The 24835-nt window shown below is 46.5% G+C and overlaps 12 protein-coding genes across 12 annotated transcripts; 6 read left to right on the plus strand and 6 right to left on the minus strand.

The window, feature by feature from the left end:
* Window positions 1–233: 233 nt before the first annotated feature.
* EDB93DRAFT_738333 (60S ribosomal protein L11) lies at window positions 234–1296 on the plus strand. Its single transcript, XM_041457282.1, has 4 exons — window positions 234–294; window positions 359–410; window positions 460–917; window positions 971–1296. The coding sequence occupies exons 1-4, from the start codon at window positions 292–294 to the stop codon at window positions 974–976; spliced, it is 519 nt and encodes a 172-aa protein (XP_041311700.1). The 5' UTR covers window positions 234–291; the 3' UTR covers window positions 977–1296.
* Window position 1297: 1 nt separating this feature from the next.
* On the minus strand, window positions 1298–3467 carry EDB93DRAFT_1300687 (S-adenosyl-L-methionine-dependent methyltransferase; the record flags this gene model as incomplete). The annotated part of the gene is given in 9 exon segments (XM_041454680.1): window positions 1298–1849; window positions 1901–2083; window positions 2137–2214; window positions 2253–2326; window positions 2373–2518; window positions 2568–2833; window positions 2853–2972; window positions 3022–3279; window positions 3332–3467. 9 exon segments carry the CDS (start codon window positions 3465–3467, stop codon window positions 1656–1658), a joined length of 1455 nt encoding a protein of 484 aa, XP_041311701.1. The 3' UTR covers window positions 1298–1655.
* A 307-nt stretch (window positions 3468–3774) lies between these two features.
* On the plus strand, window positions 3775–5968 carry EDB93DRAFT_738201 (uncharacterized protein). The gene is made up of 13 exons (XM_041457281.1): window positions 3775–3861; window positions 3910–3966; window positions 4020–4048; window positions 4097–4114; window positions 4168–4173; window positions 4227–4276; window positions 4333–4379; window positions 4419–4632; window positions 4689–4767; window positions 4818–4900; window positions 4948–5065; window positions 5114–5443; window positions 5496–5968. Coding segments are annotated over exons 1-13 (1284 nt in total). The 5' UTR covers window positions 3775–3860; the 3' UTR covers window positions 5748–5968.
* On the minus strand, window positions 5810–7135 carry EDB93DRAFT_738134 (ThuA-like domain-containing protein). Its single transcript, XM_041457279.1, has 8 exons — window positions 6789–7135; window positions 6613–6732; window positions 6524–6561; window positions 6394–6467; window positions 6273–6346; window positions 6170–6220; window positions 6028–6122; window positions 5810–5977 (listed from the first exon to the last, which is right to left on the minus strand). Exons 1-8 carry the CDS (start codon window positions 6982–6984, stop codon window positions 5873–5875), a joined length of 753 nt encoding a protein of 250 aa, XP_041311703.1. The 5' UTR covers window positions 6985–7135; the 3' UTR covers window positions 5810–5872.
* Window positions 7035–9411, plus strand: EDB93DRAFT_738162 (uncharacterized protein). The gene has a single exon (XM_041457280.1). The coding sequence runs from the start codon at window positions 7287–7289 to the stop codon at window positions 9201–9203; it is 1917 nt and encodes a 638-aa protein (XP_041311704.1). The 5' UTR covers window positions 7035–7286; the 3' UTR covers window positions 9204–9411.
* Window positions 9412–9822: 411 nt separating this feature from the next.
* Window positions 9823–11096, minus strand: EDB93DRAFT_1238314 (Metallo-dependent phosphatase-like protein; the record flags this gene model as incomplete). Its single annotated transcript, XM_041451529.1, has 8 exons — window positions 9823–9827; window positions 9885–10062; window positions 10115–10250; window positions 10301–10334; window positions 10386–10440; window positions 10501–10632; window positions 10686–10767; window positions 10819–11096. The coding sequence occupies 8 exons, from the start codon at window positions 11094–11096 to the stop codon at window positions 9823–9825; spliced, it is 900 nt and encodes a 299-aa protein (XP_041311705.1).
* Window positions 11097–11357: 261 nt separating this feature from the next.
* On the plus strand, window positions 11358–14055 carry EDB93DRAFT_1122429 (uncharacterized protein). Its single transcript, XM_041448593.1, has 16 exons — window positions 11358–11492; window positions 11549–11689; window positions 11738–11751; window positions 11804–11833; window positions 11889–12100; window positions 12151–12209; window positions 12257–12359; window positions 12407–12590; window positions 12646–12812; window positions 12871–13129; window positions 13180–13241; window positions 13306–13393; window positions 13443–13522; window positions 13573–13619; window positions 13674–13761; window positions 13815–14055. The coding sequence occupies exons 1-16, from the start codon at window positions 11368–11370 to the stop codon at window positions 13872–13874; spliced, it is 1719 nt and encodes a 572-aa protein (XP_041311706.1). The 5' UTR covers window positions 11358–11367; the 3' UTR covers window positions 13875–14055.
* Window positions 14056–14352: 297 nt separating this feature from the next.
* Window positions 14353–15467, minus strand: EDB93DRAFT_1122434 (uncharacterized protein). The gene is made up of 7 exons (XM_041448594.1): window positions 15364–15467; window positions 15257–15311; window positions 15109–15207; window positions 14944–15054; window positions 14852–14892; window positions 14775–14800; window positions 14353–14715 (listed from the first exon to the last, which is right to left on the minus strand). Exons 1-7 carry the CDS (start codon window positions 15379–15381, stop codon window positions 14574–14576), a joined length of 492 nt encoding a protein of 163 aa, XP_041311707.1. The 5' UTR covers window positions 15382–15467; the 3' UTR covers window positions 14353–14573.
* A 480-nt stretch (window positions 15468–15947) lies between these two features.
* Window positions 15948–17511, minus strand: EDB93DRAFT_1246469 (ribonuclease H-like domain-containing protein; the record flags this gene model as incomplete). Its single annotated transcript, XM_041452451.1, has 8 exons — window positions 15948–16306; window positions 16364–16939; window positions 16990–17022; window positions 17079–17109; window positions 17162–17190; window positions 17245–17341; window positions 17403–17435; window positions 17497–17511. The coding sequence occupies 8 exons, from the start codon at window positions 17509–17511 to the stop codon at window positions 15948–15950; spliced, it is 1173 nt and encodes a 390-aa protein (XP_041311708.1).
* Window positions 17512–18510: 999 nt separating this feature from the next.
* Window positions 18511–20453, plus strand: EDB93DRAFT_1238316 (serine incorporator/TMS membrane protein; the record flags this gene model as incomplete). The annotated part of the gene is made up of 9 exons (XM_041451530.1): window positions 18511–18607; window positions 18661–18722; window positions 18772–18909; window positions 18965–19068; window positions 19122–19856; window positions 19906–20005; window positions 20053–20117; window positions 20171–20330; window positions 20376–20453. 9 exons carry the CDS (start codon window positions 18511–18513, stop codon window positions 20451–20453), a joined length of 1539 nt encoding a protein of 512 aa, XP_041311709.1.
* Window positions 20454–21668: 1215 nt separating this feature from the next.
* EDB93DRAFT_739181 (uncharacterized protein) lies at window positions 21669–23349 on the plus strand. Its single transcript, XM_041457284.1, has 5 exons — window positions 21669–22425; window positions 22481–22676; window positions 22737–22824; window positions 22875–23059; window positions 23111–23349. Exons 1-5 carry the CDS (start codon window positions 22115–22117, stop codon window positions 23309–23311), a joined length of 981 nt encoding a protein of 326 aa, XP_041311710.1. The 5' UTR covers window positions 21669–22114; the 3' UTR covers window positions 23312–23349.
* A 39-nt stretch (window positions 23350–23388) lies between these two features.
* Window positions 23389–24835, minus strand: EDB93DRAFT_739199 (P-loop containing nucleoside triphosphate hydrolase protein). Its single transcript, XM_041457285.1, has 6 exons — window positions 24371–24835; window positions 24195–24317; window positions 24047–24142; window positions 23825–23989; window positions 23582–23779; window positions 23389–23532 (listed from the first exon to the last, which is right to left on the minus strand). Exons 1-6 carry the CDS (start codon window positions 24725–24727, stop codon window positions 23467–23469), a joined length of 1005 nt encoding a protein of 334 aa, XP_041311711.1. The 5' UTR covers window positions 24728–24835; the 3' UTR covers window positions 23389–23466.

Below are 24835 nucleotides of genomic sequence, written 5' to 3' on the forward strand. Positions count from 1 at the left end.
GTACCGACTGAACAAGATGGGTCAGTGGATTTCACGGCACCGAATGACCGAGAAGAACAACGCAAGTGGCAGGCTGCCTGAAGATGAGTCAGCAATAAGTGTTCGTAATACATAAGTCATTTAGCATATTATGTAATGCATAAAAGCATTGCAGTCGGACTCTTCCGAATTAGCTGCCTAGTTCATCAATTAGAGTTCAGCCTCCAGAACCCAAATGTGGACACACCTAGCCTCGCGCATACCTCGACAGCGACAAAATAACGCTGGAAGTCAACTAGAAATCACGACACAATGGTGAGTGATGTACGTGGTTTTTAAAACTCGCCTAACGAAGTTCATGCTGCAGGCCGAACAAAAGACAGCACCCACCAATCCCATGAAGGAGCTGAGGATTGACAAGCTCGTCATCAGTGCGCCTCTATTCTCGTGTTCTTATATGGTGCTAAGGCATTCATCTAGACATTTGTGTTGGCGAGTCTGGTGATCGTCTCACTCGTGCATCCAAAGTCCTCGAACAGCTCACCGGTCAAACACCCGTCACCTCGAAAGCTCGCTACACCGTTCGTACATTTGGTATCCGTCGTAACGAGAAGATTGCTGTCCACGTCACCATCCGTGGGCCTAAGGCAGAGGAGATTCTTGAGCGTGGTCTCAAAGTGAAGGAGTATGAGCTACGTCGGAAGAACTTCTCAGAGACCGGTAACTTCGGTTTCGGTATCCAGGAGCACATCGATCTCGGTGCGAGATACGATCCTGGAATCGGTATTTTTGGAATGGATTTCTACGTCGTGATGGGTCGCCCTGGTGCACGTGTTGCCAGAAGAAAGGAGAGACGGGCACGTATTGGATTCCAACACCGAGTGAGGAGGGATGACACCATGGCTTGGTTCAAGCAGCGGTTCGACGGTATTATTTTGGTGTGTCCTTTTTCTCCTGACTTCATGTTCGTTTTATCCATGCCGTCACTTAGAAATAATCATTGTCGTCACTCTGCTCCATTTCCTGAGCGGCAGGCATCAGGGATAGTCTACATATGCTTTTCATATTGTCGCTGTCGAGGCGAGTTCAACTCAAGGTTAACTACGCTTACTACGAAAATGACCGAACTCGTTTTAACTCCCCAATCGGAATTGAATCGAGTTACATATGCATATGACTTATGACATGCATTTAAAACCTGTCAAGTCGTATTCAGTTGTTCGATAGGCTGCATCCAGAAGACTTATTGAAGCTAGTCAGCGCTTCCAGCAATGAATACTCTAGATATCTATCATTGGCATATAGTTGTCAATCCGAAGCATCAGTCATGGTCAGCTCAACTATTGACGATGTTATCAAGAAAGCCAAAATTATCTGAAACATGTAGAGAATGACTTCGTCGGCCCTGCTTCATAAACTTCGAAGAGGAACCAAGAAAGTACCACACGCTCCATGCTGGCTCTCTATGAAGTTGAAGTGTCATCACCACTGGCGAATTCAGGCTCTGGTGGGAAATAGAGGAGAATTACTGCAGATATCTCCAGAGGTCGCTAATGATAAATGTTCACACCGTGGTAGGACAGCGCACACGGATTGGTCGACAACTCAAAACATGCTTATATTTTGCGGATGGAAATTTCGACGTGGATATGTAATTAGCGGATTGAACGAAGACCTCATTCTGTTTTGACCTTTTTCTTGCGTTTCTTCTTCCTCTTCTCCGGAGCCACTCCCTCAGTTTCCCCTTTACGCTTCTTCGATGGTTTAGTCTGAGGAAGCACAGAATTATGCTCTCGGATGAAGCACGAAACGAAAAAGCCGTTTGTGCCATCTTCACCCGGGGAGCAACGAACTAGGCTGTCCGCATCATCTGAAAACATGTATCATTTTAATTGATGTGCCAGGCGGAACGACTATTTACCTGTGCCCCTCATTTCTTCTGCCTGCCCCCGGCGGTTCCATGTGGGCAGGACGTCGTTCCGAGGTGCGAGCTTGAAGTGGCTGCGTTTTGCTTCGTCCGACTGAAGTGCATGGTTAACGACATGCTCGTTTTCTGTGGCGTGAATGCTACAGGTAGAATAAACAATTTTCTGTACATGTGGAACTATAGGTGAAATAGTGAGTTATCTTATAGCCACCATTTTCCGAACTACTCACATTTCATAGCATGCTTAATCATCATGAGCTGGAAAGTGGCCAGTTTGTTCAACCGGTCTTCTTCCACCATTTCTGTCTCTATGGAAGCGTCAGCTGAGTTGGGTTACAATATACACGAGACTCGCCATCTTCAAGCAAATAGTCTAGACGATTTACAATACCTGAACCACTGCAGGAGGGATCAAGCAAGCTAGTAGAAGTGAGTGGAAATCGAGGGTGTTTAGAGCAGGACACACATATGAGTTGCTAATGAATATTTTGGATGGGAAGGGTCGATAGTGAGAAAATCAGCGTTTACGGTTTCTACGTTCCGGCAAGCAGCTTTGGCGAGCATCATTTTCAATGTCGAAAAGCGCCTCTTGTCCTTCTCAAAAGCATATAACTACCACGCCATCAAAAAGTTTAAATTGAAAATAGAATAAACGATTTACCTTTCCCTTGTTACCCATCAGTGCGCTCAGATGCGACGTTTTGTTTCCAGGAGCAGCTGTTGCGTCTATCACCACAGCATTTGGGTCGTTACAGGGAGGCGATAGCACAAACGCGGAAAAACATGACGCCTTATCTTGTAAAATAATCTTGCCGGTTTTGTAGGAGGGATCATCGCGAAACTGTGAAGCAGGATTGAATGCCAGCAGATCTGGTATGTGCTCGTCAGTTCCAAACCCTTTGCTGAGACAAGCGGACGACATCAGCACTCAGACATATCCCAGGACACATGGCTGACCTCGACGCAAAGGGACCTTGCAGTTGAAAACCACACTTGGTATAGAACACTATGGCTTCCTCTGTCGACCACATCAAAGTATTGACACGAACGTAACGAGGAATTTTAGCTGTGAAGATGGTTCACCAAGTGCACTTTTCTATCAGCTGTGCCCTGACCTGCCCTGTCGTCACTGGTCTGAGCCAACTCCAGATCAGATTTGACGCCTCGTTTTATTTTGATTCGTTGAAGTTCGCTCTTCAGTCTAGTCTTGTGCCTTAAAATGGCTTGTTTGATGGGCCCGTCCCCGGCCTGAATGCCATTCGAGAGGAGTATGTCATGCACTAGTACAAGGGCTAAATTCAAAGAATTGATCTTCTTCCTTTCCTCGGTGAGGAGCTTGGATGCCTGGATGACATCGGAGAGGACAGATTTGTCTGAACGGTGGGTAAATGATCACATCTAATAATGTGATGTACCGCGACTGACATTTTAGTGTTTCGATGACAAGCGCAGCTGTTCTCGATCTGTTGTTCTCAGGCAAAGTGGCTAGGATGCCCTTGATGGAACCTTCTTTCGCATCGAGACGGTTAAGTATTTCAGAAGCCTCGAAGTAGAAGTTCATTGCAGGGCACTATGTACAAGTATGAAGGCATCAGTGCCAGTTGAACCTAGATAATGGAAAGATAAGCACAAGGACACTACAAGTGGATTGTTGGAAGAAGTCAGGTTTGAATATTCGTCATTTCTAGGCAAGCCCAGTAAGACAATGTAGATAATGATTGAACATCATTCTGGAGATGAAAAATAAGAACTGTCGCTCACCTATCTCAGTAACATGCACAGAGCTTCAGGCTAAGCACTGAACGCAAGTAGAATTTCGAGAACCAAGTTTTTTTTCTTCAAGGGTTGATAATTCAAACTCCGAAGCGCGTCTTTCCAAAACGCGTGTCTCGTTAAAATTAACTTAACCTGCTGTCTCCAGTCGGATTTCCTTCCTCCATCTCTGGAAAGAAAAAGTCAGTTTAAGCCACCATTTCTGCAACTGACTGCTGACAGTTATGCAGTGCCTGTAGATACCGAGCTTTACGATCTTTTAGGTGTTCCACCATCTGCCAGTGAAGGTACGTTCTAAACACCTCGCTTCCATGCGCTTGGCTCGAACAGTTTGCGCAAGATGATATAAAAAAGGCCTATCGGAAAAAGGTACGAGTTCACATCTGATCCATTAATAAACTCTTACACCTTCAACAGGCTAAGGAGCATCATCCCGTAAGTTATTCAGTGCTCGTTCTCCAAACTCAGCTGACCATTGTGTTTGACAGGATAAGGTTGGCTTTCATGCAATTACACTAGCCGTCAGTCACGAAATTTCATAACACAGAATCCCAACGACCCTCAAGCTGCTCAGAAATTCCAGGAGATGGCTGCTGCGTGCGTTCCATCTCTTGTTTCCTCAAACTCAACTGACGGTTACGCCTACTTTTTAGGTACGAGATCCTTAGTGATCCGGAGAGCAGGGCACTATACGACGAAAGTGGAATGGCTGGTCTAGGTCCAGGTTCGGGGGGACCAGGTGGTATGGCTGATGCTGCAGATCTCTTTGCTCAATTTTTCGGTGGTGGCGCAACTTTCTTCGACTTGGGGGGAGGAGGACCTGGAGGGGGGCCCCGCCGAGACAAGGGCCAAGATACCGAGGTTCCCTACGATGTTACGCTGGAAGATTTATACAATGGAAAGTCTGTGAAGATGAATATGGCGAGAGAGATTGTTTGCAGCACTTGTCAAGGGTATGTGGTGTGAACTCGTTCTGGATCACCAATTAATCAAGGCTTCATCAACGTAGTTCTGGAGCCCGGGGCAGCGCGAAACCCAAGGAGTGCGTCCACTGCGAAGGAAAAGGCTGGACTTTTATCCAAACACAGGTGCGAAGCTTTACCACTTTTCGAACATTCCACCGGACATTTCTTTTGAGATTGCCGCTTCACGGTATGCCACAGCACGGACAAAATGTACTGAGTGCAGCGGTCAAGGTAGTAAACTAAAAGAGAAAGACCGGTTCGTTCTGCTATGCATATGCATTTATGGCCACTAACGGTAGGTAGGTGCAAAAAATGCAAGGGTGAAAAGACAGTAGAGGAAAAGACCAGACAAGAAATTTTCATCGAGAAGGGTATGCCAGATGGACACCGGATTGTCCTTGCAGGCGCAGGCGATCAGCAGGTATGTAATATGAATTTTTGAATGACGGTGTTGACTGATGTGCAACAGCCCGGTATCCCTGCTGGTGATGTGATTTTTAAACTCAAAACTACTCACCACGAGTCTTTTGAGCGCTCAGGCAGCAATTTATTGACAAATGTCAAGATCACGCTATCCGAAGCACTTTTAGGTTTTTCTCGCATCTTAATCAAGCACCTCGACGGAAGGGGCATTCGGGTTTCCAGTCCACCAGGCAGGATTATCCGTCCTGGAGACTCTATAAGGCTTCGTGGAGAAGGCATGCCCACACACAAACACCCAGATCAGAAAGGCGACCTGTTCATAGTTCTTGACATAGAAATGCCCGATAATCAATGGCTACAATCCGTAGACAAGCCGGTATGTATGTTTCCAACTATGAAGGGTATTCGCTAATTGCTTGATCTTGGAGGCTTTGGAGAAGCTTTTGCCATCAAAGAAACAGGACATGGACCCAATGCCTGAGATTGTCGATGAAGTCCCATATGAAGAGGGGGATATTGTGGACGTGCGTGCCCGGTCTTTCCCGGCTGGTTCGGGCTTCTTTGATCAAGGGTTTGCATCGCAGTTCGGAGAAGGAGACGAAGATGACTGGGAGGACGAAGACGGTGACAACTATGACGATGACAACATGGGAGGCGAGCCAGAGTGCAGACCTCAATGATTATCCCTCTAACAGGAACATGCATATTCCATTCCACACTCTTAATCATTCTCTCGCTCTGCATTTACATGTCATTTCCACGTTGTATACATTTCATCTCACTGCTCTCGCTCAGGTCTCAGGTCTCAGGACGCATTGCCGACGTTGCCGTTGGGGTTGAATGCTTTCGTGGTCCTCGATTGCAACACCCACTTGATACCGCCCGTAACATGACCCAAGAAGAGGTCGTCCTGAGAAGGTTTTGATTAGTTTCAACCCAAGACAAGTATATCAAACTCACGCTCCATATTTCAATACAATGACCGAGCCCAGTGAACCAGCTGCGGCCAGCAATGCCATGGCTTTCAATGCCAGCACCTCGTTCCTGATACCAAGCTACGACACATCGAGGCGAGTCGATACTGCTCGGGTTAAGTACTCACCAATTGGGTGGGGAGATCCATGGCGCAAAGTCTTCTCTTTCGCCTGAGGATCTTTGACATCATTATGGTCAGCCCCCACGTCTATTCGGCTCATCAACATTACCTTGGTAGCTTGACTCGTCAGCTGTCAGAAGGACCTTGGCCCCGACGGCACGAGGGTCCGACTCAAAGTTGTACCTTCGAAAAGTCAGTGTATTTCAAAGGAGGCTCCTAAACAAGCATACATCTCGTCCAGTAAGCGCCATTTATCTGGTAGCATGACGGTACTAGGGTGCGTCTTGTCCAGGACATCTACAACCTGAAATGACAGTATTCGTGAGCAATCGAGTGGCCACAAAACCTGTTGCGACCTACTGATTCCTGGATCTCAGGGTGGTAGTCAAAATAAGCACCTATGCAGATGTCAAGCCTCGGGAGCATCGGTTCATGATGTCACAACGTACCAATCTGTCTCCCGAAGAAAGGAGAATCACGAAGGGCGTCTGCGGCGCAATGAATAGCAAGGAAGTTGCCGCCGAGATTGAAATAGTTCTGTAGAGCAACCTTCCCCGTATCATCAAGGACTGATTTGAAGCCATTAGTTTCCATTGCACTGGTCACTCAAGAATGTAGACTGTACCAATGCCAGAGTTGTTCAAGAACAAGATAGCATCATACTGAGATAAGTTCTCATCTGTGAACTTTGTCTTGTCCTCGGTGAAGTCAAACTTTACATCGAGAGTGGATTCCTTGGCCTTAAGAGCCTCGATGGAAGCCTCGATGCTGTCATGTCTGTATCCGGCGGTAGCAGAGTAGGCGAGTATGCGAGGAGGCATTGTAGGGGTATTTGATTAGCTAGGCGTGGAAACATGGAATACGTCCCAGAGGAAATGAGTCTCCGTGAGAATTTTCTGATGTCAGCATGGGATTTGAGCTGGTGCTCAAAGAGTGGGTACCCTGCATATGCTGACTGGTTCCCGGTCCTCAATAGCTCATCTCCTGTTAATCTGTTCGTGATCCGTGGAATTTGAAGTGTTGCGATTCAGGTTCAAGTATATACGAACTCGCCGCGCTCTCAAAAAGCTTACACACGCGGAGTGTGAAATCGTGTTCAACACTCACCGTCACTGTCTCGCGTATGGCCCCAGCCTTTGTGTATCCTCTGCGGTCATTCTATGGACCGCTGATTATCTGCACCGTCGTATCTGCACGGCCTATCTCAATTATCCTCCACTCAGACTCATATGACATTAATTCATCAACCCCCGAACCGTTGATTACTGCATGTCTTGTCTCCTTCATAGTTCTATTGGTTCTTCTTGTCGTCAAGCTTATTTATATGAAATATCGCCGGCTGAGTGTCATCCGTTCTCGAATTCTCCAGTCAACTTCCCCTCAGGATCTTTCGCTGAACTCTCGTTCTTCTCTACTTTCTCTCAAAGCCACTCAACTGAAGGCATTTTGCTCCAAATACACACCATCTCTTGCGATCCTCGTCGGATGCTTCGGATCTCCTGCGTGGGAGACTGACATCGAATCCGACTTTAACGTGAGCTCGACAAAGCAACGCCGAACTGCATCGTTCATGTATCAACTACACCGGCAGTCCAAGCAATGTTCGTCAAAATCCTATTCCGTGACTCACCGTTCGAGCAAGAGTTCGACTTCTCAGGCACCTCTGTCCCATGCGCAGCTTTCGCGTTCTATGTCTTTTTTTAGTTTTTCCAGCGATCACAGTACAGAAGACGCGACAAAGAAACTCAGGCCCCATCTTTTACCTAATACCCGGGTCCTCGCATATCCTACCAAAGCACGGTCGAGAGAAATTGATACCATCGTTCCCCAGAGGTATTCACTATTCATTGATAGCTCAATGCCTGGACAGCTTGGCAACTTCTGCGAGAAATGCGACACCAGTCGCAGCAGTCTCCGGTCTCGTAACTTGTGTCAAAGTGGTCGAACGACCTCCGGTGTAGATCTTGGCCCGTCTCTAAGGCTTGTTGGGGCCTCTGATGTGACTGCCGTCCCGTATTCGTTTTTGTCTGCATTCCCACCTTCTTATGTTTTATCACCCCTCACCGGAACTCGCGATTCTCTGCAGCTTTCTAGGCGTCATTCAGTAAAATCAACTCGAAAACCTGTCCCTCCTATTCCGCCATTACCATCTCACAGTCTTCTCAGTCAACAACCGTCATGCATGTCTCCGGCTAAGTTGCCTAAATCGCTACCTTCCCCTGCAAGAGTTCCTCGATTTTCACCTCTTCTCGAGTATTCTCCACTCATCAGTACAGGCAACTTTCCTGCCATCACCGATCAGGCGACCGCCCACTTGTCACATAATGCCCCCCTGTCGCCTAGCAATTCTTCAAAACTCAAGACTAGTCCTCTCGCCTCTCCGAGTACTGCTGATTATGTTGCTACCGTCGGATCGCTTCCTCATGTCTTGCATCCCGCAAATCCCCTTGTGTTTGCCGTCCAAAAGATGAAGAGAAAGACGAAGCACAAGCGCTCATCCACTAGGTCACGTAGTAGAACCGCACCCAGTGCATCACCTCTACGCATCATGGCGCTACCAGAGGATATGTCAGACCGCAAGCCCGTTAGAGATACACCTACCAGCGACAAGGAAAATCATGCTACCGCTATTTCCGCGAGCAAGGCTATCAACGGTGATCGAATTCACCGCTTGATGATGGATGCCTCAAATCGGCTTTCTCCGATTCTAGACCTGACTTCTAGATTGGATGCACAACTCGATCTACGTTGTCCAAGCCAGCCCCTTGATGTGGTATCCTCCGCCGGTTCTGTCAAATCCACACAGAGCCTCGCCCGTTCTGATATCGAGGGGTCTTTTAGCGAGGTGTCATCATTGCAAACTCCGAAGTCTGATCGCCTGGATGAGGTTGACATTGGCATGCTGGGGCTCGATCGTTTCCATTGGGCTGAAGAAAGCGAAGAAATGCTCAAGTCGGGTTCTTCTCACATGAAGAATGATAGCGTGGCATTGATCTCTTTGTGGGAAGAGGGACAGTGGATGCGAGAGAATCAATGGTGAGAATTATACTTTTCGACGCGTTCGGGGACTGATGCAATCCAGTCCAGACGTTGGAAACTATATGATAGACATTGGATGAGTTGATCGTCACGTTATTGAAGCATTCTATGTATTATCTCGGTTTGTCTCCTTATCACCGTATATTGTAGATTGTTCAGTGAACAGATAATATAATTAAATATCATGTTACACCATATGTCAGTAACAATCATACAAAGGTGCCAAAGTCAACCAACGTACTAGGTCGATGCCAAGTCCGCTGTGAGACCGCCAGTACAATTCAATGTCAGATCACATAACAATGATTTAGTAGCAATTTAGTAGGCTTTACGTAGTATACTATTTAACGGGTCTTGTAGTGCCACATATTTTCCCGCCAAAATTGCAGATTGTGCAGTGCCGCACAGGGTAGGATCCATGTTCTACATTTACTGGTCACCACCAATATGATCCCACTTTGCAATGTTCGTCCTTTTTTCCTTTGTCACGGCTTGTGCCAGTATCATTAATGCCATCAAAACCCCTCGTCGTGAAGGCTGTGTGTCGCATAGGCCATCTGTAAGTGATAGAACGCTCTTACATTTGTATCATCATATTACAGGGAGAATGTTGTAGTCGTTTACACTTCTAGCCGCGTAGCCGAGTCCAATAGGTCAACAATAACAGGTTGAAAGCCTGGACCACCACATGGGATCCTTTGGCCACCCGGTCCAGGTTTAATCGCCTGACGCCCGAGAGGCTGGTTAGCTGCATTAACCATTATCGTCTCTCTCATTCCAAGAGGGGCTGTGCATTCTGCATTCGAAGAACCTTGTTTTCTCTCCACTTGCATCCAAGAATGCTGCACGGCGCCACGTGCCTGTACGAGCCCGCATGAGACTTTTCTGTGTAAATCGACTTCAAAATCTTACTTCATGAATATGACCGAAGGCATGGAGAAGCGGAGGCCCCCGCATCTCGGAAAGGTGCGCGAGTAGTGCAGGGCACCCAGCATTGACATTGGTGAAGGTTTTATCTAGAATGTTATGCGGAGGTCCGTGAGTGAGACTAAAAATTAAGTTTAACACAATTTTCAACTGCATGATATTGTCAATTACAGAATGTCGACCTCAGGTATTGCGGAAACGCGATCTTATCCAGAATGAGTGCCTTCGAGGGGAGAAGCAGAAGATAAAACCGTACCAAAGGCTTCCTCAGGCAAGTAATTGAAAGCCCAGCCGCCGAAATAGGGTTGCCACTTCATTGTGAGAAGGTAAATCGGAAAGCGTTAGGTGGGTTGCGAAACATGGCGACTTGCCGGAGAGCCATACACAGACCATTCCCTTCCACCTTCCTTGGTGCTGAAAGTGTATTGTTCGTCCTGCAAATAGATTAGGCCTCGATCACGGTTTGTATCGCTGTCAACGAGATTTCTGATCGTAGTTGATGACTATATACGCGCGTAAATAAACGATTTCTGCTAGCTGAGCAAGATAGCCACACCTCCTTCTTGTCGTGGAAAGCGTAGTAACTGTCCTCGTACCACTCCTCGTGAAGAGGTAGGTCATGGTTTCCTGCTATAATACTGTGTGTAGTTAGACTGCTGGCCTATGCGAAAAGGACGTGTGCGACACACATTTTGATGCCATGATCCAGACTACGCAACCACTTTATCGTGACACGAATCTCGTCTTCCCGGCCTAGCCGACTGAGATCGCCAGAGTGAAGTAGGACATCCCCAGACGGAACACTGAAAGTATGAGAATGGGTGTCACTGATACACACGAAACGAGTCCAATTTGCCCCTGGATGGGATGGAGGATTCGCAGGGTCGTAGGAAATATAAACACGGGCACTGGGTGTCTGGAATCCTTCTGAATCCTGTAGTGTTGCTCGATCCAGTGATTCAGTCATGTTCGCTCTCACTTTCCGCAGCTCCTTCGTATTTTCAGCACTTGGCGATTTGATTACATAAGACACACGTACAGGTCAATCATACTGAGCAAAGCTGCAAAACGTGGTCGACGAAGAAACTTCTAGTGACTCAGAGTCTGACTACTATTAGTCACTTACTTGTAGTTAGTGATACCTGTAATTCCGGTGTAACTGCTTTTGGAAGTAATATCCTTTTTCGGACATTCAAGTGGGTGCAGGTCATAGAATATTGTAACCAGCTGCACTTTATATGCTCATTCGTAGACATCTCAAATTTTTCATATCGACCCGACTTCAGACAAGACTCCGACCTTTGATCATGTCCTTGAAGACGATCGCAGTTTGCAATGAATCTGAGCTACAGGATGGTCAAATGTATGTTAGGGACTCTGTTGGAAGCCTGAACGATCATCATGATTTCAACTCCTCAGGAAACAAGTGGACTTTGAGGGAGAGGGAAAGGTAGTGTTGTATCGTCTGAACGATACCATCCATGCGACTAGTGCCTTTTGTACTCATTATGGCGCGCCCCTAGCCAAGGGCGTGCTAACTGCGGATGGTAGGGTCGTCTGGTACGCCTTTTCACTTCTGTAACTTTTACACCACTAAGTTCATGAAAGTCCTTGGCATGGAGGTAGGTTTACGCGAATTTATGCGCAGCATTCCCGAGGCTCATAGCCTAATAGCTTGCTTCAGTGTTTGTACTGGTGACATCGGTCTGTGCTTTCTTCGAGTGGGGTCTCGCTGTAATGAGTCTGAATTACTCTGTAGAGGATGCACCAGCTCCTGCTGCAATTCACTCTTTCAAGGCGGGAGTCGTAGACGGCAAGATCAGTGTGACCGCTGATCCCTCGCTAACCCTCAAGAGCAACATGAGTCGTTCGCCCAAGCTTTTGTCGACTGGCGTTGCTGGATCAGGGAAAAACGTTGTCATTATTGGTGGAGGATCCGCTACGTTCCACTCTATCGAGAGTCTGAGAGAGGTACACTCAGTTGCTTGATGCCCCTGATATTAGTTTTCACCACCTCACAGCATGGTTATTCTGGAAATATCACAGTTCTTTCTCAAGAGAAGCACCCCCCGATTGACCGGTATGATGTTTGGGAAATGAATGATCATTGTTGACACATGTCCACAGAACTAAGTTGAGCAAAGCTTTGATTACAGATTCGTCAAAACTTGAATGGAGGACAGCCGCTGATCTCAAGATTAAGTATGGTACCACCCTCCGCACAGGCGTCGTGGGTATTTATCTTGCTGGAGAATTCATATTCTGAGCTGCTATTAGACTGTAACCTCCGTGGACACATCTTCTAAACTTGTTGTCTTTGATGGAGGAAAGGAATCCATTTCATACGAAACTCTGATTCTCGCTATGGGAGGTACTCCTCGTCGATTACCTATTTCTGGATCAGACCTCGAGAATGTATACACGTTCCGTAGCATCGAGGACTCGAGACGCATTGATGCAGGTAACATCGGTCCATCGACGCTTAGAGGCTTTCTTAATGATCTGAAATGTTCTAGTGGCTCAAGAGGGAAAGCGAATGGTTGTTATTGGAAGTTCCTTCATCGGCATGGAGCTCGTTGTTGCCGTCGCCCAACGTGGACTTGCGTCCATCGATGTCATCGGCATGGAGGAGCACCCATTCCAGAATGTACTGGGCGAAGAAGTGGGCCAAAGCCTTCAGAAGGTTATGACGTCGATTTTTGATTTTTATTGTCCTCAACCTCCAGTTTTTTTAATCATAGTATCATGAGTCTCAAGGCGTCAAGTTTCATCTGGGGACAAATGTCGAGAAGATCATACCATCGGAGAGCGACCCTTCGCTGGCTGCTGGTGTTGTCGTCAACGGACAGACTCTTCCCGTTGATTTTGTCATCATGGGAGTTGGCGTGGTTCCAGCAACAGAATTCTTGAAGCAAAGCGGCTTCCAGCTCGAGAAGGATGGCGGAATCAGAGTTGATCAATACTTGAAAGTTCAAGGGCAAGATAATATCTATGCAGTCGGTGGGCTTGGTTGTTTGTTGTAATTTTTTGCGTGCCGATTTTTGATACAGGAGATATTGCTTGGTACCCACAGCAAAAGACGGGAGAGAGTCGTAGGATAGAACACTGGAACGTCAGCAAATACCCATCCTCGCAGGACTGCCGAACTACATCGCTTACTTTTGCTTTCCACACAGGTTGCAGGCAACCACGGTCGTGCTGTTGGTAAGACGATTGCGGGTGACCCACAGCCATTTGCGAAAGTGCCAGTCTTTTGGAGCGCCCGTACGTTCTGGGAATTGAATCAGGGACATCACTGACATCATTCCGCTAGAGGGACAGCAACTTCGTTACTGTGGTCTCGGAGCCGATTATGATGATGTTATTATACACGGCAACCCTGATGAAATGAAGGTAAAGTAACGTGTGCGGCCTGACTCCACGTTTGCTTACTTATCTTCAAGTTCATTGCATACTATGTCCATTGCGGTGAAGTTGTTGCTGTATCTAGGTAAGACATTCCCTCAGAACTGCAGGTTTCATGCTACAAGGCTTGCGAGGACAGCATGCAAAATGACCCGGTAGTCAGCAAAGCATCTGAGCTCTTGAGACTCGGACTCATGCCATCTCCTGCCGAGCTGAGAGGAGGAAAGGTGCGGCACAATTTTCCACGAGGTAGTTCTCCTTGATGTCGTGTATTTTTCAGAGTCTTCTCAGTATCGATATCTCCACGGCTTCCACAAAGCGACACGTCGAGTCTGCTTGAGAGTGATTATGAGAAGAAAAATGTTTGTTCTTCAGGATACATAAGACTGGACTTTGTACATTATTGCCAGGGGAAGGTGCCCCGAATTGAACACTTGTTAGGTCTTCCTCCTCTGTCTGCGATTCTGCGTACCAATTTTGTCCGTGGATGTTCTGTGTGCATGCTATTGATGGAATCCAACTCGCCAACAACTCGTATACTTGGATCTTTGTTTCCTCTACGGCGTTACCATATTGGGAAACTCCGCTAGCGTACACCGTTCGCTACCCAGTCGAGTATCAGAGACTGGGGGACTTACCAAGTCCGTTCTATTTCAATCTTTCAACTATAGTCTAAAGCGCTGCGATTACTAGCTAGGGTGGTGTCGAAAATCTAATCCGTCAATGAAAATCATAGTTCTCGTCCTTTGGTAGCTTGTTTTGTGAAGAGAAGGCACTCATGAGATTTTGCATCTAGCCGAAAATCAATTGCTTTCAAAGCCGAGTTAAGGAGCATTCCACATTGATTCCACATGATACATAGTAAATTTACAATCTAGAAATAATTTATAGCACGGTCTGTTGTCGATCCTGATGAACGAGACTTCAATGCTACTAATGACATGTGATCATTCAATCTCGTCGTCCAAAATTGCTGGACTAGTCAATTGCGATCGTTCCTTCTTTCCAACCCACTCTCAAGGAATGAAAGCTGATCTAGTCAGGAGGACTCAGTATAGGTCGTAGGTGTCAGGTCAGAGAGAGTAATTGAAGTGAATATACTAGGATTGCTCTTGCGGTTGACATGCCACAAATAGAGGTGCATCCGAGTGGCGAGTATGGCGTGAACGATGATTTGGAAACTAGACACATGATTGGGTTTGTAAGTGTGGCTTTCCAGCAAAAATTGGCAGAGACGCACTCTTGGAACATGCCGCTATACGCGTACTGCATCGAATGTTCAATGAAATGAAATCTTTCAATAGATAGGTGACGTACGTCAAGGAGCAGCGATGTCAGAACATTCGCCATCGAGAAGACTGCGGAAACAATGAGTATGGATGTTCATAATATTCCACTCTCGTACTTACCCAAACCACATGCGTAATATAATGTATTGTGTTTCAATATAACATCATACAAACTGTTGTCAGTTGTACGCCACTTTTGTATCGCGCATGTGAGCGTGAGGGAGATAAGCACTGCATCAGCATCAATCAAAAAGCATTTCTACGCATCAATTTTCAATGACGTACTCAGTTCTAATGCAAACAAAAGAAGATAAGGCACAAAAAGCCTCATGCTTCCCGAGGACTGATAGCAACCTGTGATGCCCGAAATCGAGCTGGTCTCGACTGCAAAATGAAAATTCAGTCAAAAATTTCCAGACAGGCAAATTCATACATCGCGCAGTCGCGGTGGCAGAAAAGAGGGCAGCGATAGATCCCGCAATCAGAGTCTGATACTGTATTCATATGAGCAAGCTATGACATCTATTGGACATAACCCACTACAAAAGTCGATAGCATGGCCACCAGAACGACCTTATTGTTTTTTTTTTTTTAAATCAATGTTATTGTCCTTTGGGGTCGAAGACCCTATGTCGGACATAGCCCTATTCGCAGGGGGCTTGCTCTGGGTTCGTACGGGAGGAATGATGTGGTGGAAAAGCTGCGTTGGCGGGCCCTTCGTTTCCTACATTGTGGTCTCGGCCGGCGAGACGTCTTCCTTCCAGGCTCGGAGATGGATGGATTAGATTATTATTATGGTGTGCGTTGTTACTGTAGGATTATGTGAATTGGAGAAGGTTCTTATCTTTCGAGATCTCACCGAGCGTATGTTTGAATCTGCCTGTTTTGTTGATGTATTGCATTAGCGGTTTGGTGGCTGCGTCGGAGGTGAGGATGTGAGAGATGGATGTGGCTTGGCGTCTGAGAGTGTTGGCAAATTGGTGACGTTCTTGCGCATATTGGGGGCAGTCGAAGAGATAATGATGAACTGTTTCGTCTACGTTGGGACAAGCTGGGCAGTGTGGTGAGTCACTTTTTGATATGCGATGCAGGTGAAGGTTGAGGGGAAGATGACGGGTGCGGAGTTAGATGTAAATGCTGGCTTTCTGCTTGGAGAGGGGAGCGATGAGCTTAATGAATTTGTTGGATGGCATGGTGGGATCAATGATCTTCGCTCTTGCATAACGGGGTGATTTCTTCCAGGATTCGGTCCAGCGTTTACTCAACGCGTCGTTGTGCCATTGCTTTAGCGCTGATACACTATCAGGGAGGGGTTTGTCCTTGAGGTAGGTGGGTAGGTGTCGTCTTGTGCTGTTCTGGTGGGCTCCTTCAGCCGCCTCTTTCGCAGCCTTGTCAGCTAGCTCGTTTCCAATTACTCCCTTGTGGCCGGGGATCCATCGTACCGTCAGTTTGAAGTCGCGTTCTTGTTCTGCTCTGCGTTTGGCTATGAATCTGGTCATGCTACGGAAATTTTCTATTAACTATCCGCCCGGATTCGTACTATGGCTCTCACCGGATTTGATGGCTGCTTGGTTGTCTATGAAGATGGTTGCGGGGTAGACTACGTTCGGTTCGGTTGCTAGGAGTTTGGCTGCTAGTGTTAGTCCTACTACTTCAGCTTCATATACAGTATGAGTTTTGTCCGGGCCGAGATGATACTTAAGCGTTCTAGGATCCTTGCCTTCTCGCATGAGCACTGCCGCTGCGCCTATCCCGCCTCTGTGTCCTGAACCGTCGGTAAAGATCTGAATTTCGTCCTTAAGTTCCTTATGCTCTTTGATAGCTAATTCTTTCTTTGGTGCGATGTGAGTGTCGTAGGCGTTCGGGATCGTGGCGTTCGATCTTCGGATTGGGTCCAGCGTTTCGATGTTCTCTGGGAATGCTTTGAATGTGGCGAGTAGATTGTGTAGGGATGAGCGGTGACGTTTGACGTTGTGGTGCTTGACGATGTGCTTCGGATGCTTATTAAGGGGGTGGCGGGTGGGGAGCGTGACTAAGCGGAGTGCTGCACGATGGCATACTTTCTGGAAGACCTTATTGTTATTCCATAGCACGTACGTCCTGAATATGAAGAAACCTAAAGAAATCAAAAACTTGAACTCGCGATAAAGATAATAGAGAAATTACATTCTGAGCAGACGATCGATATCAGGCTAAGACCTGTAGGAAAGGATAGAGGTCAGTAATTGAATATCCCGACATACAATTCGACGCACATGAGCTGATGTTGTTGACAAATTGGCATCTCTAAGTTGAACTTCAAATAAGTAGAGCTCTTGTCCATCGCCAGTCCACATACATCAGAAGTCTCGTCTAGGATGAAGTTTACTGGCAAAAGTCTGTCAATAGGGTATCTTAGATCCATCTAGGCTCGGGACATACGGTACAAGTGCGCAGCAAAAAGAAGGAAAGGAACATAGCGTGTCACAATGTACAGAAGTTTGACCCTCCTCCAGGGAGAACAAAACAAAAATACCACCTTCGAGTTGAAATCGTATATGGTAAGCATACGAACTTCAGTTTCAAGTTGTTTGTGTCACCTCTTCACGGATTGTGCAGGCATAGTCATATGTCTAGGTAGGAATCGGATGGTCAGGACGGATATTAGAGCAAGAAGAGTAATAATGATCTTACCCAGAATGTAGCCATCGACGCTAGATAGTAATCTGCGTTAGCAGAATGCGATCGAGTCAACCGAGGTAGCACATACTGTAAATGTACTAGAAATAATTGACTTTCATCAAATTGTTTGAATTGCCCAGAGGAAGAATTACCGTAAAGACTTGGAGACTCCTAGCGGCTGCGACAGCGTCAGTAGAGTACTTTGAATCCATTCAATGGACAAGCAAGGAAGGGGATATTTTAGATGGGAATCAATGTATATGTGACAGGTTTAAGAATGCACTCGGAACGTGAAGTGTAATGTGAGCGCTGAATGTGGCGCACGAGGTGTCATTTCGTTATCGCACTGCCCCTAATTGTGTAGAATAAAATCATATGTTGCGAATCCCAACCAGCATCTTAGCTAGGTTACGATGCACGTACGGAGCGAAGTATTTCAGAAAGGTACTACTCGGGGTACCACGAGTCATCACTCTGGCCATTATTTTGAAGCCATCCAATACTTGCACATTGCTATCAGACACGTTGGTTGAGCATGCAGATTCCAGAACGTTTCACTGTTACATCAATTGAAAATTGAAAGAGTGGCATGATGTGGTCCATACCATGACGGTCGCTGCAATGATGATTTTAGGTTTGAATCAATGATGGGGGCAACGTTCTTGATGAGGAATTTCCGCACGATACAGCCTGAGGCGACCAAGTCGTATAATGAATACTGGGAAAATCGCAAGTTGAAACGTTGGTGACCGTCGAATCAGGATTCAAAGTCACCGAGTTCTACTCAAGGCTGGAATATTTTACAGAATATAAGGCAGCAAAGGCGCGGCAATGAGATCGAGGCCAAATATTGTTTCTTCATGCTGTCGGTCAAACGATTTTACACTGTGTCAAAATGGTCCTACTTACATCCTTCCGTGGGGACAGGTGGGAATAAAATACCAAAATAGGGTGCGTGCGTTGCAGGGCACCTGCGGTTTGCTGCACGATGGACTTACAAGCAACATATAACTCCATCGATACGTCATGGGTCTCTTGTTTTCTATCCCCCTCGCTGGTCCGCTTGGGACTATCGCAGCATCATGCCTCGGAGGTCTTGCATTTTGCTTTACTTCAACTGCTGGTATGTCATTCTGGAATTTCTCCACATGTAGAACTGCACCTGATACCTCTTAGCATCCATGTTTTGCAAGTCTTGTAACTGCAATTCCTCGATAGCGACGAGAGTCGGTTTTGCAGTGCGTGAAATAAGTAGGAGTTTGAAAGAGCATTAACCATGTTGCCTAGATAATCTTCATTTTGAATTCCCTGCTAGCATGGCTCATGAAGACTCCATTTGCAATTCGCAAGATCGAGCATTGGAGTTATGACTACATAAAGATGGAGTGCGATGGCGATGACGGCAAGTGTTATGGCGTTTTGGCAGTACGTTTAATACAACTAGCCGTTGATTGGATGTTGACCCACGTGAACTTGGCAGGTCCATCGCATTTGTTTCGCTTTATCTCTATTTCATGCGATCCTGAGCTTGTCTCTCATTGGTGTCAAAGAGTCTAGGGATAAACGCGCAGCAATACAGAATGGGTAAGCACCCTTCCCGTGTTTGAATATGTAGAATATGTGCTCATTTAAGCCAGTTGGTGGGGCCCAAAGGTTCTGCTGTGGATTTTGCTCGTCGTTGTTTCATTCTTCATACCGAATGAATTTTTCATGTTCTGGGGCAACTACGTTTCTCTTATAGGTGCCACTATATTCATCCTCCTCGGTTTGGTTCTCCTGGTCGACTTCGCCCACTCATGGACAGAAATGTGTCAGGAAAACTGGGAGAACTCAGATTCGACTTTATGGCAATGGATCCTCATAGGCTCTACTGCTGCGATGTATGTGGCGTGTATCACCCTGACTGGCATTCTATACGCCTATTTCGCAAGTTCCGGATGCACCCTTAACCGGTTTTTCATCTCCTTAAACCTAGCCCTTTGCATCATTGTCACTATTATGTCCATACATCCTACCATTCAAGAGTCAAATCCTCGATCGGGCCTCGCTCAATCCGGAATGGTTGCTGCATACTGCACCTATCTTGTTGTCTCCGCCGTCAGCAATCACGCACACAAATCTTGCAATCCGCTCAGCCGGACTGACACGACCACGGTTGTTCTTGGTGCAGTTTTTACTTTCTTGGCTATCGCCTATTCTACCAGTCGCGCCGCGACACAGAGCCGTGCATTGGTGGGCAGGGGAAAGAAAGGTGGCCCAATTCAACTTCCAGTCGACGTTAGTGAGCCTTCGGAAATGGACGTAGTTAGCACTCAGCCGGGAAGGACTGAATCACCAAGATATCAGGCTCTCCTCGCTGCTGTCGAGGCTGGGTAAGTTATAGTGCTATAGATCTATATTTGGGTAGTGACAATTTGCCAGAGCAATCCCTGCATCCGCTCTGGATGAAGAGGATGACGAAGATGAAGATGATGACAGTGGAGATGCCAAAGACGATGAACGTTCCGGCACGAGATACAATGTGAGTATATTGTGACATCTTCCATAACAATTACCTTACATGCACAGTATTCTTGGTTCCATGTTATCTTCGCTATTGGTGCAATGTATGTTGCAATGCTCCTTACTGATTGGTAAGTCGTCTTTCCATTGTACACAGATCCTTCCGCTCATCTTTTTCGCGTAGGAATGTGGTATCCACAGAACAAGGTTCTGCTGACTCCGAGGAGGTTGTCCGCATCGGCCGTTCGGAGACCGCGATGTGGATGCGCATAGTAAGCAGTTGGGTGTGCATGTTACTGTACATGTGGAGCTTGCTTGCGCCTGTGTTGATGCCAGATAGGCGAGTGATCTTGATTATAGTCATCAAACTGGTCTCATCATTTTCACAGGTTTGGGGATATGTGAAGTCCACTTTGCTTACTTCTTCATCTTATTCTAATACGAACTATCATCAAACTTTGGATTAATGATGCACCCCTTTCAATGTATTATGGTGACTTTCGTGCTCATAGTTCCATGGTTTCGTTTAGATGTGTCTACGAGATGGGTCCGTGAACCTCTTGATGTTTGCAAATCATCCATCAGCTTCGTTCCCATCACGGGAACGACTTTCCGGATGATTCTGATGGCGTTTGATGCGAAATGGGCCCGGTCAAGTCAAGATCGACCGACCAAGTGTCATCATCCTTCGAGGCGTCTTCTGAAGGAGCGTGCGCCACAGGCAAACCACAAGCAGTTGTATCCGAATGATCACGAGTGTGGCCATACTCCGAGCTGTGGCGACTCGATACTTCATAAGGTATTTTAAGAGACTGTTACGGTGATGGGGCACACTACGGTCAACTTAAGGCCGTCGAAAGGGCGTCCTACAGTGTACGAAGCACTAGGATACCATCTCCGTAGGGACCTCTATAGTACAAATTTCGATGTCCAATGAAAATTCTGTAAGGAAACAAGCAAAAATAAGCAATTTTTCGAAATTTCCCATTTTGTTTCAAATTTTCCCGTTGGAAAAAAAATTACCCCATGCTCCCTAGACCCTGTTCATCTCCCCTGGACCATTCATATGCCTCCTGTGGCAAAGAAAGCTGCTCGAGCAAAGAAGCAATGAGATTGTCGCTGATGGCAAATTCTCAACCGCGAAAACACTGGTTCCACAATGTCTTGACATGTGCGATGTTTTGATCATTCACCGTTTTTTCCGCAAAGCTTGGCATTATATGGATGCTTACTGGTATGTTTACTGTCGAATAATCGTGCAACGCTGAAGTTTGAACAGTAAAGGACTCGACACACAACAAGCAGCCTTCGCGGTTAAGAAGTACTGCTCCCACCGTCGTGTTGGGTTTGCGACAGATATTTTGACCACGCTGGATGCTCAAATTGCGAGCAGATGGCTTCTGTAGATCATCTGATTCATACTTACTATCGTATACCTGCTCAGTTACCCAGAAATACCATTTCTTGCAACATGTTTCAAATTTCGTTGGAAAATTTTTCAACACCTTGATTTTCAAAATTCTAATGAGATAGCCTTAATCTACAAGTAAAAAGATTGCATTTGTGCTACTCTACGGTACAAAGCGGTCAAATCTCGAGGACTAGATACATTTTCAAGTTCGGGCCAATCCGAGAGGCTGGAAAAGTGCTTCGTACACTGTAGTACCCCGAGCCTTTATGTCAAATGGGCCCAAGATCTGAAACGTAATCCTGGAAGCTTCTATGACCTAACGGTCTGCCGGCCAAAGTAATGGAGTTAGGCAACTCCTGTTTGGCTTCGGAGGCAAGGTACTGATACCTAACAACTTGTCTGTGAGAATCTTGTGTCAGAAGCGTGTGTATGGCTTGCCCATCACGGTGCAGATCTTTCAGTGATGTTGTTGATTATCTTCCGCTGTTCTGTCTTCGGACAGAATCGACCAGTGCGCACCGGAAGTATGCAACTCAGGGCGGACGCCCTTCTGGGTGCAATCTTCGTGAGTGACTGCGCTCGCCATCGGTGCAATGGTGTGTTGCATATCTGTAAAGTTGAATATTTTTTTTGGTTCCCTTCAGTAGGTTGTGGGATGGAGCACTATATAATGCCCGGTGCCTCCGTGGAGGAACCAACACGAGCAGCTCACCCATCATGATTTACTCAGTTACTCGTCTCTTCTTCATTGTTGTCGCTGTTGTTGTCCCCTGTGTCTATGCTCACATTGCCTTTTGGCACCCGAGCATGTGGGGCTTCAACGTCACAGACAAGGACCCAGCGTATTCTTACGACAATCGTCCTGTTGTACCCCTGGCGCGTATGACGTTTAACGAGTGGTGGTTTCACAACCACCTTTCATATCCTCCGCACCCAAATGATGTCTTTGAACTGCCCGCTGGGAAAGCCGCCATTGCAGAACTTGGGTGCAACAAGGGCGCGACAACGTGGTGGAATTCGTCCGAAGGGTTAGTTAACTGATTATATCTCCCATCAAAATGTATACTGAGTTTAATGGTACAGTGGAGATGTTCGTCAGGGGGACTGGCCTTGCCCCAGATCCACTTCTGTCCAGTTCCACACCACAGGTATTGATGACGTTAAAGGTTGTGCACTTGCCATTGTCTATGAATCGGACGTCAGCGAGATTAAACCAGAAGACTTTACGGTCTTTAGCGTCAATCAGACTTGCGTCTGGCACAGATTCACGGCGTTCCAGGTATATATTCCTACGATGACCAAAGATTCTCTGAACCCAGTTCAACAACAATGATAATAGGTTCCTGCTGACATGCCAGTCTGTCCTGGCGGAAAATGCACGTGTGCATGGTTCTGGATTCACTCTCCTGATAGCGGTTCTGAACAAAGTAAGGCAGTTTCCTTTGTCGTCTTGTCATCCTGACTCGGTGCCTTCCAGTGTATATGAATGCCTTCCAGTGCACAGTAACGGGTTCTAAGCACGATGCACCAGCTCTCATGAAGCCTCAAGTTGCAAGACGTTGCGGAGCAGATCCTGAGCACGGAATCATCCACCCTACCCCCAGCAACTGTACGCACGGAGCGAAGCAACCATTGTACTGGCTGCAAAATGAAGGCAACAACGTGAGCATCTGGAAAATTTTCACGCGATACTGAATGTGGATCTGGTCTTAGATGTTTGAGGACTACATGGGTCCTCCTTTTTACAACGACCTTTATGATTTTAAAGACGGAGCTCAGAATGACATATTCGTGACCAATGTGAAAAATGCTGCTCAGAGTCAAAAGCGGGATATATATCGGTCGTCTCGCTTCTCAAGGTTTTGGGCCATTAAACTTCGTGCTTCGATAGAAACAATGGAGGAGGGTGTATAGGAAGGATACGTTATGTGCTTGTAGTTTGGAATCACTTCGGACTTCGTGCGGAACAATGTGTGCTAATATTAATAGCTATAGCTGTTTCACAAGAATACGTGATCTGCTTTTATAATTCTGTTGTCGGCGAGCCACTGCCAAGAAGGAGGGGATAGCTACAAATCCGATGTCGAGGATAAAATACCATGGCGAATTTGGAAGGTGCACCAAGTTTTTGATCTCTAATTCAAATTGAATATCGCATGAAGGGAAAGCTACTCAGGGACTCACCGTTGCCCTCGAACGGAATACTTCTGCCACGTGCACCGAGAACGGGCCCTCAGGATCAGGTATATCTTTCGTCTTGGATAACCAGATGGTACAATCTGTCATAAATGTAAACGAAGGACCCAAAGCAGGTTTTCTGATTGTTGATGCGAAGGCGGAACTCTGATTGAATGGTACAGCTGCTGATGTTCCGTTGATCACCTAGATGAAATAAGAAACAGGTGCGAATTCGTGGAACAATCTTACCATGATACTTATCCCAAAAGTCCGAGAAAGCTCGCGTAATCGGCGCATAAACGTTATCATCATGGCATGTCCTTGGGAAGATACCGCACTCAGGGATGGCAGTAGAAGTGGGGTTATGGAGTCGAGGACTATCCACTGGACTGTCGGTTCAACGCTCTTAGAGTTCTGCGATGCATAGCATAATTCGAGAACGAATGAGCGCAAAAATGGGTGGAGGCATACCGAAAGTGAAATACGCAGCGCTTCGAGGACATCGTTCACTCCCTCTATGTTGAAACCCACGGATACCTGCAACCTCTCTAGCACTTTATCAGATACCTATCAGTCTTTTGTTAGAATGTGATGAGATCGACGATAGATTTAACGCTACATCAAAATATCGCATTAGCTGAGTAGTCTTCTCTGCAGAGAAGTCACCGGACGAATCGATCCATAACGCATAAGAATCTGCATCAGAAAGTAGTCGCTGGATCACTATTTGCAGCGCAAGTGCCTATCATCTTCGTTGTGAATTGACCCTCGAGAATATATTTCAACTCATCTGACCGTTTTACCTGATCCTTTAGCTCCAGATATTTCAAAGACCCGAGAGTCACCAAAGCCACCAACAAGTTCATCTAGTTCCTTTACACCACAGCTGACTCGAGGATGCTTCTCAGAAATCCGTCCTGTGGCAGCAAGAATCTCGTCTCCCCGATGTCCAGGAACCGATGCCTGTTCTGCTATTGATTCGGTGAACTTTTCTAGGTCCGAGAGTGTCACAGTCCCGAGTGGTAATTTCTTGATGATGTCCAAGCTGGAACCAAAGAAGAGAAGATCGGTGTCCGTTCGGATGCCACACGATTGGTCGAGTGCTGTTACCAGTTCTGCAGGGATTAAAGGAATCACTGATGCTAGGCGCATTGTGACGGGTTAAAAGATGCGAATTGGTGTGATATCAAAGAACATGGTAGATTAATTACAAGGAAAGACTTGTACATCTTCAAGTATGATGCGGTATAACCTTGTTGA

This window comes from Suillus bovinus (genome assembly GCF_016758785.1).
Source record: "Suillus bovinus strain UH-Sbo-P2 chromosome Unknown EDB93scaffold_6, whole genome shotgun sequence".
Taxonomy (NCBI): Eukaryota; Fungi; Basidiomycota; class Agaricomycetes; order Boletales; family Suillaceae; genus Suillus; species Suillus bovinus.

Coding starts and splice junctions, on each gene's coding strand:
- EDB93DRAFT_738333 (XM_041457282.1), top strand. Junction 411..459: donor GATTGACAAGCTCGTCATCA/GTGCGCCTCTAT, acceptor GCATTCATCTAG/ACATTTGTGTTGGCGAGTCT.
- EDB93DRAFT_738201 (XM_041457281.1), top strand. Junction 3,967..4,019: donor TCCACCATCTGCCAGTGAAG/GTACGTTCTAAA, acceptor AGTTTGCGCAAG/ATGATATAAAAAAGGCCTAT. Junction 5,444..5,495: donor TACAATCCGTAGACAAGCCG/GTATGTATGTTT, acceptor TTGATCTTGGAG/GCTTTGGAGAAGCTTTTGCC.
- EDB93DRAFT_738134 (XM_041457279.1), bottom strand. CDS start 6,984: ATGCCTCCTCGCATACTCGCCTACTCTGCTACCGCCGGATACAGACAT. Junction 6,562..6,612: donor TTTCTTCGGGAGACAGATTG/GTACGTTGTGAC, acceptor ACATCTGCATAG/GTGCTTATTTTGACTACCAC. Junction 6,221..6,272: donor TGACGAGTCAAGCTACCAAG/GTAATGTTGATG, acceptor ATGATGTCAAAG/ATCCTCAGGCGAAAGAGAAG.
- EDB93DRAFT_738162 (XM_041457280.1), top strand. CDS start 7,287: ATGGCCCCAGCCTTTGTGTATCCTCTGCGGTCATTCTATGGACCGCTG.
- EDB93DRAFT_1122429 (XM_041448593.1), top strand. CDS start 11,368: ATGCTCATTCGTAGACATCTCAAATTTTTCATATCGACCCGACTTCAG. Junction 12,101..12,150: donor CTATCGAGAGTCTGAGAGAG/GTACACTCAGTT, acceptor ACCACCTCACAG/CATGGTTATTCTGGAAATAT. Junction 13,242..13,305: donor GTAGGATAGAACACTGGAAC/GTCAGCAAATAC, acceptor CTTTCCACACAG/GTTGCAGGCAACCACGGTCG.
- EDB93DRAFT_1122434 (XM_041448594.1), bottom strand. Junction 14,893..14,943: donor ATATTACGCATGTGGTTTGG/GTAAGTACGAGA, acceptor TTGTTTCCGCAG/TCTTCTCGATGGCGAATGTT. Junction 14,716..14,774: donor TATAGCGGCATGTTCCAAGA/GTGCGTCTCTGC, acceptor TCATGTGTCTAG/TTTCCAAATCATCGTTCACG.
- EDB93DRAFT_739181 (XM_041457284.1), top strand. CDS start 22,115: ATGATTTACTCAGTTACTCGTCTCTTCTTCATTGTTGTCGCTGTTGTT. Junction 22,426..22,480: donor TGGTGGAATTCGTCCGAAGG/GTTAGTTAACTG, acceptor TTAATGGTACAG/TGGAGATGTTCGTCAGGGGG. Junction 23,060..23,110: donor TGCAAAATGAAGGCAACAAC/GTGAGCATCTGG, acceptor ATCTGGTCTTAG/ATGTTTGAGGACTACATGGG.
- EDB93DRAFT_739199 (XM_041457285.1), bottom strand. CDS start 24,727: ATGCGCCTAGCATCAGTGATTCCTTTAATCCCTGCAGAACTGGTAACA. Junction 24,143..24,194: donor AGCTAATGCGATATTTTGAT/GTAGCGTTAAAT, acceptor AAAGACTGATAG/GTATCTGATAAAGTGCTAGA. Junction 23,990..24,046: donor CGCTGCGTATTTCACTTTCG/GTATGCCTCCAC, acceptor TATGCATCGCAG/AACTCTAAGAGCGTTGAACC.